The sequence below is a fragment of the Parasteatoda tepidariorum genome, chromosome 8 (genome assembly GCF_043381705.1).
Source record: "Parasteatoda tepidariorum isolate YZ-2023 chromosome 8, CAS_Ptep_4.0, whole genome shotgun sequence".
NCBI lineage: Eukaryota > Metazoa > Arthropoda > Arachnida > Araneae > Theridiidae > Parasteatoda > Parasteatoda tepidariorum.
In genome coordinates, this window is record NC_092211.1 from 1,712,060 (window position 1) to 1,725,820 (window position 13,761).

At 30.8% G+C, this 13,761-nt stretch overlaps 1 protein-coding gene across 1 annotated transcript in view; it reads right to left on the reverse strand.

The window, feature by feature from the left end:
* LOC107436604 (uncharacterized) overlaps positions 1-11,632 on the reverse strand; it is a 70,636-nt gene extending 59,004 nt beyond the window's left edge. Inside the window, exons 1-4 of the mRNA XM_043052114.2 lie at positions 11,476-11,632; positions 8,050-8,211; positions 3,076-3,229; positions 1,284-1,568 (exon numbers count right to left, since the gene is read on the reverse strand). Coding sequence (XP_042908048.2) covers positions 1,284-1,568; positions 3,076-3,229; positions 8,050-8,211; positions 11,476-11,632 — 758 coding nt within the window. The remainder of the gene's footprint in view (positions 1-1,283; positions 1,569-3,075; positions 3,230-8,049; positions 8,212-11,475) is intronic.
* Positions 11,633-13,761: the final 2,129 nt, after the last annotated feature.

Consider the following 13,761-nt stretch of genomic DNA (forward strand, 5'->3'; position numbering starts at 1 on the left):
AGTACTATTTCATATTGTTTTACAACACATGGTTTTAGCCCTCTGGTGGGAAAGACTTTAAAACAAAACTTACAACAGTTACTTTTCTCAACAACTGAAATTTAGAATAGTGTGATTAAGAAAAATATGCGAACTGTTTGCAATTTCATATTAATATTGAAGAGCACAGGCTTAGAATTTTCTACAGTGAAAAGTTTTCGGAACTTCAGTGTTCAAAAAAGTATACAAAAGCTAGACGTTAAGAACGTATCCAATGAGCGAGCAAAGCGAGCATCAGATGAAGCAATCCGAAATGAACTGCGAAAGCAGTTTCGGGGGTTGGCGAGCGCCAGCGAGCTGGGGGCGAAGCCTCCTGGTATAACATAAAATCATAATGGTCTGACATCGTTTCCCATTGTTGTCGGCGCATTTTTATTGGCTGGAAAATCATGTAGTAGGATCCAGTTTTCCCCATTCATTTCCATATTGTTTAGGCTGTCATCAGCATAAAATGAACAAAAGTCGCAAATGTATTGTTTTCGTTTACATATTTATGTATCCCCAATTTAAAGTTATTTTTCAGCACTGCTATTATTAGCGAAAATTTTAAATTATGGTTGTGAACTCCTCAAATTTAATTGAACAATGTAATGTTATAAGAATATAAATGTTTTTTTTTAAATGATAATTAGAAAAATCATTTCTGTTCACCAAAAGATCTAAATGTTTATAATACTTATAGATAGTAGTATTTGGACGTGGGAAGATGAGGCGCAAGCGCATAAGTAAACAGAATTTCTTTTAGTAGGTACATATATGTTAAGTGAATAATTTTAACATTAGAATTTCAGTTGAAAAACTGTTTTCTGCTAAGAAAAAAACAATTATTGCGAAGCAGTCATCGGGGTTGGTGAGCGGTAGCGAACAGGGGGCTTAGTCCCCTAGTGATGTAATAAAAATAAAATAATTAGTTTAATTTAATTGAAATTCGATTAAGGATGATTAAGAAATTTTAAAATCTAGGAAATATGTATTGCCAATTATGGCATCACATGAACTAATTAACAACAATGGTTGATAATTTGGATGGTTTCCCATTTCAGGCGTTTGACGAACACTAATTCCTAAGGAACAGGATTATATAGTACTCCTGGTTATCGTGGTTATTTCTTGTTTGGTGATATTAATTAATTTGATTTCAAAATGTTCTTTGTTCACCAAATACAATGCGCCATAATATTTTATATTAAGATAATTCTTTTTTGTTTCAGTAATAATAAAAGTGAATTAAATGGTTGCCTTACCCATAATAATTACATATGGTGAATGAAGGTAGCTCAACTTCCTCATTGTTTGTGACTGTAACACTGACAACAGTTTCATATTTCCAATACAGTTGCATAAATTCCCAAGTCTGGAGAACAAATCCAATGACGCAAACAACGAAAAACAAAGTGCGCAATACTTTCAGTTGAATGTTGTTTGCAGACACAATCTTCGGAATGCTCGAGATCATTGAATCTTGGAGTAATTTTGATGAGTATTGCTGAAACGACACTTCATCTCTTCTACTCTGCTTTCGCAGAAAGCTGAAGAATATAAATTGAAAATACCAGTAATTACAATTTATTTACTTAATTGAATAATTTATCGATTATCAATCAAAAATTTAATTGGATAATTAATTGATAATCAACTCATAATCAGTTAATTGAAATTACACGAAGCATTTAATAGTAATAAATAGTTCAGTGAGATATCTCAAGAAGAATTTTACATAACTTTTCGTACATTTTATGAAAAGAAATTTAAATAGTTCAAAATTCAGTGTCATAAAAAGTTATTTTAATATTTTAAACATAATGTTCAAGATAATTGATTATTAAGTATATTATTACTTGTATATTAATACTGAAAGATTAGCCCAAATGATTGATTAAACATTCTGATTAATTTTACTTGCTAGCAGATAACGAAAATGCAGAGCATTAGTTATTTATTACTTTCATAACTATTACTAAAATTAAATTATTTCGTAACTATTACTAAAATTATTAAACATCATTTCATTAGTATTAAAAACATGCTAACTGGATTCAATCACGTGGACTTGATCAAAAATGGGGTACGTTTATTGAACTATAGTAGGCTTCATTTTATAGATAAAGGCTCTTTTCCAAAGGAGCCAAAAGCTCTTTTCCTTACATTGGTAACCTGTTCTCTCCCGCTTTGAATAGTTGACTTGCTATCTGTGGCTGCGTAATCATCCTTTTGTAACTGTTGCTTCTCAGACTCATTTACACATAACGGAATCATGCACAAACTAGACTTCTAATAGCAACACAGAAGAGACCGCACACGCAACCGCGAACTTAATACAGCTCTCACGACAAACTCTAAAAACCCAGTGAACTTAACACAGCTCTTCCGGTCTTTTACAACTACTGGTATCCGTTCATCGAAGTGGGTGCTACTTTCGAAGTAGGAGAGTTCATATCACGTCCGGGTCACCAAAGCGGGAAATAGCATTCGACTACCTTCATCCATCAAATGGTACCCCAAGATTGAATCGTGTTATCATGTCTTATATACAAGTGAATTGATTTTTAATAATCATAGTGGTAGTTACGCCACACAGTTTATTTATACAAAAAATGTGTGTGCCAAATTCTTAACACAGTTTAAAAGAGTCTACCTTACCCTATTTTTGCTCTTATCAGTTGCCATATAAAGGATAGTAATGATATTTTAATTATTTTATCATAATTTTCTGATGTGGTTGGAAACTTCCTGAACTATTTCCAGCTCTTTCAAGTACAGTTGCTTGATAAAGATAATGAAATTTGTCTTTAATATCCATTTCTTTACCATTGAGGATACGCTTAAATTTCATCCAAAAAGCTTGCACCTTCAAATTTGTCTTGTTTAGTTTCTGGTGACTAAATCTTGCGTCTGTTAAAATTTTGTGACGAAGTCAGGAAAACTGCCTACGCCTAACCAGCGATCTCAGTCTCACTACTGAAGTAAAATTCAAACTTTACTCTTGCAAGGACCATTTTACATTGTATTCCTGGTTAACAACATGCTCTTGCTCACTTTCTTTGCTCTTGCTCACTTTCTTTGCTCTTGCTCATTTTCTTGCTCAATTCTCTGTCAATCAGTTTCGCATTGCCATTGTTTAAGATAGTATAGAAGCTTTCGAATGGTGCTGATTTAAGCTTAATTGTTTTAAATGATGGTTCCACTTGCTCTAATTTTCCATTAAGCTATTATGTGTTTTTACAAATGAAATTCTAATTAACTTAAATTTTCTTGAATTATAGGTCTTCTGCAGTCAAATGCATGGAATTTCAATAATTTTTTAATGTTTATTTTTATCTAATTTCATTTTTATGTGTTTAAAGAAATTAAAAAATAAAAAATCGTTCGTGGAGGTCCTCATTTTTGGCTAATTTTCGCTTGCGATTTGCTAAACGAGAACTACTGAATTATATTCCTTCTCACCAAACTGAGTTTTATGAACAAGAATCGTACTATAGGTCTCCAAAGTATCGAGAATCCAAAGATATTATCTATTTTTTTCTCTTTGAAATATTTTATTTTGTAAATTGAAAATACACAGTTTCAAAATCCAATTATGAAACCATGGAATATCTTCTTCTATATCTAAACAGGTGCAATATAATAGAGTAGTTGCAACATGCTTTTGCTACCTTACTATTAAAACGTCGCAACTAGTATTTCTACTATTTAAGTACCATGATAAACAAGATAAATTATTAACTCAATCTATAGTACTGTGCAAACGAAAACTATTTTTAAATTTTCGAGAGTTTATAAGTTTCTTTATGATTTTTTTTAATAAATTTAAATAAATCTTTAGTAGTTGTCTCAATTGAAAAATTTGAAACATACATGAATATAAAAATTTTTATAAAGTCAAAATACAAAACCTTTTTTCGTTTATTGTATTTTTGCAATCATTTTGCAACGCAGCAGATACTTTACTAGAATATAAGCAAAATTACCAAGAATAAAACTGCTTGAAAACCACACTGTATCCCTTCAAATCTTTTAGAACATAAAATTATGTTGATTGTAATCAAATACGGAAAGAAAAACTTAATTTGTCTTATCTTTTTATATCTCTTCTTGAGTTCTAAATTGAATGAATCTATAAAAAATTAAATTAATTACCTAACGTCATAGGCATTTAACGTGTAAAAAGATGCTGTGCATAAATACTATGGATAGTATAACCAAAAAAAAGTAAGAAAAGTGTTTTTCTTGCCTTCAAAGGCAAATTATCTCAGTCCAGATGCAAAAGAAAAAAAATGCAGAATTCATAAAAAGAGAATAAGAAAATTTTTTGCAGATGTTTTTGGAGTTAGCTGAAGGAAAAATATTTAATTACTCATTCTCAATATTTCTATCTTTGTTTCACCATTGAATTTCGGTATAAGGTTTGAATATCTTTTGTAAAGAATCACGTTATTAAGAACAAAAGAGGAACTAGGAAACTGATTTTTTTTAATATGCGATCAATTATTGTTAAAAATTTAAATTAACACGTTCAAATGAAACTTTCGAATGACTGGCTCTCAATAAGAAATTAAAAATACTTAATTTTAACTTTTGAATCATTTTACATCAATACTTGATTGTTTTTTATTTAATCTTTAACTTTCATTTGAAAACGTTTCATAATCTTATCAGAAATATCAATAAAATCATTGCGCATGATTTGTTTAAAAATGCTAATGAGAAAAAAATCTTACGCCTGATTACTTTGTTATAGATAAAAAATTCTATCAAAAATCAATTTGTTTCAAGGAGTTCAACATAATTCATGATCATAACGATGTAGGTATCATTGAATTTCTGAAATGGACTTAGTGTTAACTAAAAATGAAACTTAAGTAACCTAAAATTAGATAATTAATTGCTTTCAATACTGTAATTAGAAAATAATTTTGATTAATGTAATCTTCCGCCACTTTTATATTGTTATCTACTTGAAAATAAAGAAACATAAATCTCGTGGCGAAAAAAAAATTTCATCCATCGAATTAATCTGAATTGACTAATAAATTTTTAACTTAAAATTTAAAATATTTGTTATTGACGAAGTAACGTTCTGTCGCCAAAGTTTTATGGCGGACTAAATCTTCTTATAATAAAAAAAAATGAAATGTTTAGTAAAATTTATTTCGTTATCAAAAAAATTTATTTTCATGGACAAACATATAATGCATTTCTCCTAAAACGTTAGTATTTAATCTAGGCCATACAAAATAAAAATTAAAATTTGTATCATGATTAAACACTGTTCTGTAGTTGAAAAGTGTTGTTATGATAAAAATTAAAATAAAATTGCACACAAAATTCTTATTTTGAGCAATATTTATGCTTTTCTATCATTCAGTGGAGCAAAGTAGTTATATTATGTTTGAATACTAGCAAAATTGTCTAGTGTTAGAAATTAACATTAATTACAAGCTTGCCCTTTGGACCTTTTACTTGTTCTCATTCTTATTAAAATTTGTTATTCTTATTAAAATCTAGTTCTGGAAAAAAAAATTAATGAACATAGTATAAATTGTTTTACCTTCTCAGAAATTTTGAATTCATAACAAATGAGAGCAGAGAAGAGAAATATCTTTATGAAATGCCGGGAAGAATGCCTTTGAAATATACAGAAACTGTCGAAAGTATAATGAAAGTAAAATATTAAACGTGATTTTTTCTTCATGAAATTCAACCTACTTATTGTATTTTGTTAAAAAAAGAATAAAAAAACAAGCAAACAAGAGTTTATTGAATTGAACATTTTATTCACAATGCACGAAAACTTTCTGATGATCGTTTTTGATATTATCTAAATAAAAATAACCAGACATATGATTTTTTCAATATAATTTTTTTCAAAATATTTGAGAGAATTCTTCTGTAAAAAATGGGAACTTTAATTGAAGTGTATTTTTGCTAAATAATAACATGTTGCTACTTGTTACAACCATTATGGTCACATAAAATGTGTGCCTGTTACGCTTGTTATACGATATCGAAATTTTTACCTTAATCACTTCTTAATAATTGCTCTCTTATTCAATGAATTCTATAATTTTACTTACCTTTGAAAACATTTAATTGCATTAAAAAAATGATATAATAGCATACGAAACTTTTTTATATCAACAACAAACATTATAAATGACTTGCGTGAGTTACAACAATCAATTTTTCAATACAAAATGATCTGAAATTGTTCGCATAATGCATAATCTTTAAAGTAAAGATAGGAATTGAAAAGAATATTTTATTAAAAGCGAAAAGTAGACTATAATTGCTTTTAGTATATTTGTTATAATCATATCTGAAGCTGGTACTTATATATCCGAAATTCGTTGCCAATTTTCGACATCACCACACCAAGGCATTGCCAAAGCGTCAATAATGCATCAGCTATTTATTTCTTTTACCTCAGTAAGTTTTAATTCTTATTACGCATGACTAAAAAGAAATAACAATCATTTTATTATCATTTTCATATATACCAAAGCTTAAACCAGTCAGGGAGTATCCGGAGATTTCCATATATATATATATATATATATTCACACACATACAGTGGAACCCTAGTTTTACATTGTCCAGTTCATATGTTATATTCCTTCCTAAGTCACTTTCTACTGGACCGTGAATATTACCTATACCGATAATGTCACATATTTTACGTTACCCTTTTTAAGAAAATCCCGCTTTAGATCTTTTTCTAACAGATAAAAATTTTCCCAACAAAGCTTGTTGAAACTTTTTCTGGAGTTTTTCTTTTCTTTTTAAAAAAGTAAGATTTGTTTATTAGCTGTTTGAAGCTGTACTGACACTCTTCCTATTTTATTATATTGTTCTCTTGTCTGTGAGAGGAGATTTTCCCCTTGAGTCAAAATCAGAAGGGTGGTAAAATAGACAAAGAATAAGGAGGGGGATTAAAGGAAATATGGAAGCTAAAATTGTGAAATGTTTTCCAGCTAACTTCAGTCTTTGAAGCTTGGAATAATCCAATCATTTAAAGAACGTTACACTAAACAACTGGTTAGAAAATAATTTCCTTTTTCTTCCTTTCTCTCCCTCTCTCTCTCTCTCTTCGTTTATTTCGGAGATCTGCAAGATGCTTCTAAATCAAAAATTAAATATTCTCTAATTTGATTTCAGCAGGCATTGGACAGCGTTGACTAAAATGCATTACATATAATTTAAATGTAGCAGGTTTCTGGGTATCTAATGGGAATATTGACTGTAACATCCTATTACTTTTTAATTCCTTCAATATTTGATTTAATGACTGTTCCTGATGATAGTGATGAAGATGAATAAAAATTATCGAAGGATATTCCCACAACTGATCAGGAGTTTCAAAGTAGGAAAACTCTGAAACAATATTTGCGAATGTAAACAAAAAAGAAAATTTGTAAACAAAAGTAAGTATTGAGAGGAATATTGTTTAAATCGTATATACAAACAAAAAAAGAAGATAACAGATTTTTTCTCATAATTCATCTCATAGGAGTCTATTATTTTTTAACCTGATTTTACGTTTTCCCATTGGNCTTGAACTTATCTAATGAGTTCTGTTTACTTGCAGCTTAAGCGCAATAAATGAAACTTATTGTTTTTCTTAAATATATATATAAACTGTATGCTTGCTGCCTTTGATTAGACAATAAGAAACGTGTAATTTTTTTATATTTTTGTTATCACAGCTAATTTGCTTGTTCAAAAATGTAAGGGACTTTTTCGAAGGATTTTTTTGTGAATAATAAACTGGATCTTATGACTTGTTTTAATTTGAGCAGTTTAGTATAAAATATACGATGACACGCACCTACACACACAAAGAGAGATTTAATGCAGTCCACCTTCGCTGTTGTCCAGCATTTAAGGACATCTCTTTGTGCGACAGTTACTGGCGTTGCAAGGGACTTATAGGGTTGATAGTGTCTGGTCGGGTTGCTGGAGCTGCATAAATCAGGGTACAAACTGCTGCTTAGAAAGGAACATCACACTTACGTTCCTTTAAATTATCGTCTTTTGTCAAGACTTGATTGGGATCAAGTGGTGCTGCGACTGGATTTGACTCATGCATGTTATATTTTTCAAGCATTTTCTCAATGTATTGGGCTTCATTTAGGTTAATGGATCTCTTTGATCTGTTACGCTCTATTTTAATCCCTGAACAATAGCTTTTTTCACCTAAATTTTTCATTTCATATCTTTCAATAATTTGCTTCTTCACTAAATTTTTAAGCTTTACTGAGTTGCTAAAAATTAATAAGTCATCTACATAGATAGCTACAACTTTTACTTTCATTTAGTTTAATATACCCACAACTATCAAAAGAGCTTTGACTAAATCCCATTTCAATTAAGTCTTCTTTTAATGTGAGATAACAAAACCTGCCACTTTGCTTTAAGCCATCGTGAGCTTTAGTAAGTTTGAGAACTTTCCCGTTTAAATTTTGTTCGTAATATTCATTGAACCCATCTGGAATTTTCATTTATATCTCCTCATTTAGTTATCCTTGAACAAATGCCTTAGCAGCATATACTTGATCAATTTCACAATAGCTGTATAAGCCAACAAAACACTTAATGTGAAATAACGAATTACGGGCTAAAACAATTCTGTATATTCTATTCCTTCGACCTTCAAAGCTTTAGCTACTAAACGGGTTTTGTAACTTTTAATATCTCCATTAAAATTATGTTTTATTTCTAATACCCATTTGCAATCAACAATGCATGAAATTGAATTTAAAATTTCTCATGAGGAGAAATTCTACTTAAGTGCTTTGGCGCATTTTAGCAACAACAAGAAAAAAATATAATATTTTAAAAGGAGGAGGATTTTTGTGGGTGAAAGGAGTCTTAAGATAAAAATATCCCCCCCCCACTATAAATAGTTGGTCTCTGAAAAATATTTCAGATGTCGAAATGTTTAAATATTTTTCTACATAAGAAGGACAGTTTCTCAATGTTTTTTAAAATTGTATTTTAAAAATAGTAATTAAAGTATGACTTGTTTTGATTGATCTTTCTATGTTTTAAAAACGTAAGGATCCAAATTTTGTCTCTTCTGTGAAATTATTCCAATTCCAATGCATTTCATTAGATTAAAAAATACATTATTTTTATTCTTCTTTCATTAGCACAAAGGCACCAACAACGTCAATTCTTTAAATCAAAAAAGAGGCTTATCAAGAAATATTGTTAAAACCAGTGCAAAGTCTATTAATTAAAATATTTATTCTGCCAAAATTACCAGAATTACAGAAGGTAGTAAACAGTTTTTTCAAACTTCAAAAGTATTAGTTTCAGGAACAGTTTACAAACATGGAATGTGTCTAGATTCAAGGTTTGAGAATGAAGAACCTGTGTTTGGGAAAACAATTATTATTTTGTGAAAATGCTCCAAAGTTTTATTTGTGTGCAATCCTTTTGAATCTTGTTGATTTTTTTACAATCAACTGAAAATTTTGATGTAGTTAAAGTAATAGCACCAAAAAATCTATAATAATGAATATTAAATAAGGAATATAATAATGAATATGTAATAAAAGTAATGCTTTTTCTCAAGTACTCACCACCACTTACTAACTTGTAAAAAATATGACAGTAATTTTTTTTCAAACAGAGTGAAATTTTAATCTTTTCATCAAGTAATAAATTATGTTTGTAAAAAAGTAATTTGGTAACATTGTAAATTTTAATTCAGATGATGCAGAGTACATTAAGGAATTTAGTATCTTATTAAAATATTGAAAATTTCTTTCAGATGACCCCAAATTTCAAAACTGTAAACATTGAGGCACATGCTAACGTAATTTTTATTTTAAATTACTGCAAATTAAAAATAAGTTTGAATTAAATGCGCTCTCTTAGTCTCAAAAACATACTATCATATTTCAAAGTTTCGCATCTTTTGAATTTTATATTTTTTTAATGACTACTGTGATTTGTATGAAATGAATGATATATTTAAATTTTAAGATTTTGCATAAAAATCATTGCTTTATGTCTATGTATACAAACATCATAGTGATCGAAAATGATTCAATTATGTTTGAATATCGACCTGGATCTGTATATTTTTTGTTAATATTTCCAAGTTATGTTATTATTTTTACATTACTTAATTTATTATTTNTTTGCATAAAAATCATTGCTTTATGTCTATGTATACAAACATCATAGTGATCGAAAATGATTCAATTATGTTTGAATATCGATTTGGATCTGTATATTTTTTTTTAATATTTCCAAGTTATGTTATTATTTTTACATTTCTTAATCTATTTCAAATTTATTATTTCCATACACCGATGTAATTAGTATATATATATATATATATATATATATATCTTACACGGCGACGACAAAAAAAACCTCATTACAACTCCCCGAACGGCAACGCTAGAAAATCGATCAATGATTGCCGCTAAAAATGTCGCATGCCAAATCTAGCTGAGGTGGCTCAACATGTAGCGGTTTTAAAAACGGAAACAGAATTAATCGGAGAGAGCATTCTCAGCAAATGTCATCTCTTCCGAAATTCACCCTATCAGGTTGTTCAATTCAGCTGCGGCAATCTCATACTGTTAAGCTAAGCAGAAGTGAGTAGTCTTTGTCGATAGATCTCTATTTTAGTATTTTGTCGAAAGCCCTTTTTTCCACGAATTTATATATTACGAATTTATTTGCGATTTTTGATTTATATCACGAATTTATTTGTTTTATTATTGCTATTAGTCATTCATTGAAAAATGAGTCTCAGTCGTGCTGTTACGCTTTTGAAGTTTCTGCAAGTTTTTCTTTTGTATGTCAAAGTTCTAGAACTTATACTTATGTTTTTAACAAAGTTGTGAATCGTTCATGACTATTATTTTTCAAAAACATAATGGTTTGTTTATGCAGGTTTTTCCATTGCAATTCACTTATTTCAATTTTTAATAGACTTAATTATAGCCAAATTTTTAACCTTTTTAAAGAGATATCAGTTTTAGAAATTTTATCTTAAGATTTCATACTATAGCAGATTTCTAATAGGTTCGACGAATTACATGTATTTTATTTGAATTCAAATTTATTTTAATGACTTAGTATTTACTAAAAAGAAGTAATTTTTTAAAAAAAAATTGTTATATGGATTTAAATGATTGTTTTGAATTCTTAGAATTTTGTGCATTTGCAATGTACCTAAGTTAGTTGCGAGCGAAGTTAGCTTGCTTTGCGAAGCAAACCATATAAGATTGCGTTGCAATTTTCGGGGGTTGGCGAGCGCTAGCGAGCAGGGGGCGCAGCCCTCTAGTATATATATATTATGATCATCCCTACATTTTGCAATGAACTCTCCTGGATGACGTGGAAGACTCGTGATTTGGTGGAAGTGGTATTTAACTGTTGCTGGAGAGTTTGAAGAATCATTCTTTCACTTACTTCTGTGTGTGATGGGAAACGCTGCGGATCTAAGCGACTTTGGTTGAGGGCAAATTGTAATGACTCGAAGGCACGACTCGTGGGTTGTTTGCGATCTACAGTTGCTAGCTCTTATGCAATGTGGATGAATGATGGTGAAACCAGCAGCAGACGACATGGTGTTGGACGTCCGCACGCTATAAAAGAAAAAGGTCGTCAGGGATTGTCTCGCTTGGTGAAGTAAAACCGGAGCAAAACCTCAGCTGACAGCGCAATACAATACAGAGTCAAGTAGAATAGTATCAGAGCACATTGTTCAGGGGACACTGTTGGATATGGAGCAACGTAGCAAAAGTCTCACTCGTGTGGGTTTACTGACCAAGTGTCATCGCCAACTACGCTTGCGCATTGCCCGGGAACATCGCGACTGGTCCATAAGACCTGGTCAGATGAATCACGGTTTGTCATTCATCACGCCGATGACCGTGCCAGGATACGCCGTCTTCCAGGCGAACAGTTGCTCGCTCAATGTACAGTAGGTCATACACAGGCCGGTGGTTGTGGTATTATGCTTTTGGGGGACGTTCTCTTGGGCGTCTCTGGGACCCGTGGTTGTGGTAGAGCAGACCATCAATGCTACAGGGTATCTGAACATCATTACGGACCAGTTGCACCCTTACATGGCCTTTGTTTTACCAGCTGGAAGTGGAATTTTCCAGCAGGGCAACGCCCCAAGTCACAATGCTCAAATTGTGTTGTGGTTCCAGGAACATGATGCTGAATTTCAGTTAATGTCCTGGCCGCCTAACTCTCCAGATCTCAATCCGATGGAACACATTTGGGATGTCATGGAACGGCAGTTCAGAGTTCAAAGACTACTAAGTCGCAATATCTCGGATTTGCGTGAACGTTGCTTAAACATCTGGTACAATCTGTCTCAGGCCATCTACCAAAGATTTGTGGCATATATTAATTTGATTTATATAAATTTGATTTAAATTATCTTCTCTTTTTTTTAAATATTTAAAAATGATGCCAACTTTCTCTGCTTTTTGGCTCCTTAAAAATACTTAATATTGGTCCAACCTTACCCTTCTTTTTAGCACTTTAAAAATACCTAATAATGGTGCAACCTTCCTCGTTTTTAGTTATCTTCAAAACACTGATTTTTGGTGCAACCTTTCGCTGCTCTTAGGCTCTTTCAAAATACCAATTTTTGGTGCAACCTTCACTCGATGTTTGGAGCTGGTGAAAGCACAAATATATAGTAAAACTGAGCACCAATTTATGTAGCCAGCAAATGAATACCTATGTTTGGGCGCAACATAGCTCGAATTTTTTTGCAGTGTACTATCTATTTACAATGACGTACTTTTGCATTGAACGATTTTTAAAATAAGCAATTGTTTAATACTTTTCGGCACTTTTTTGTTGACTTGCCACATAGCGAGTAGTTATTTTCAGGTTCAATAAAAGGGGTTAAGGGGTTTTACAATTTGAATTTTCCTTTAAAATAATATGTGATAGTTTGCTTAGGAGTGTTTATGAGCTAAACTCTTTTAGTCTATATCCTTCCCACCGTGTTATTTTTTGTGTGGCACTGATGAGATTTTTTGCACAGGTCTCGATACCGAAATTTATCCATTGAATTTCATTGCAAGGGATATTACAAATTTTTAAAATCATTTTTAAATTAAATAATTCAAGTTTCATATGAATATTCTACATTTAATGGATTTAAATTTGGTTTTTTTCATTGTAAAATCAAATTTATTTTCTTTTTCAATTTCAGTATAGCTCTTCATCTTTAAGAAAATCTTACTAGGAAGAAACTGTTGGTTTTCAAATGTCTCTTCAAATGAAACCTCATCTGGGAGCCGATACAATTTTGAGAAGATCTGTTGGATACTACAAATGGAAATTGCAAGCTCTGAGGGAAAGCTGGGAGATCTAAGTTCGATCCTTATTGCGAATGAAGCAACCAGTGTGGATATTCAACAAGGACCACTTTAAATACGCTGTGTGGGAAAATCCTCATGTAGAAGAATGATGTTGTCATGTTGAAGTTTGAAGAAAGATGGAAACCTGTGACGTTCATCCCTGTTTTGTGTGGTACATACATTATTAACTGCTGTTGAATTTTCTTTTAAAGTATTTAAGGACTGCTTGGAAATATATTTTCAAGTAAATAAAGGTTTACAATCGGAGGAATAAGCTCAAACTGTATCAAACAGTTTTAAAGTCATGAGAAAAATATATTTTATTTAATAATAATTATGAATTTTTAATTTGTGTTTTGCCAAAAGG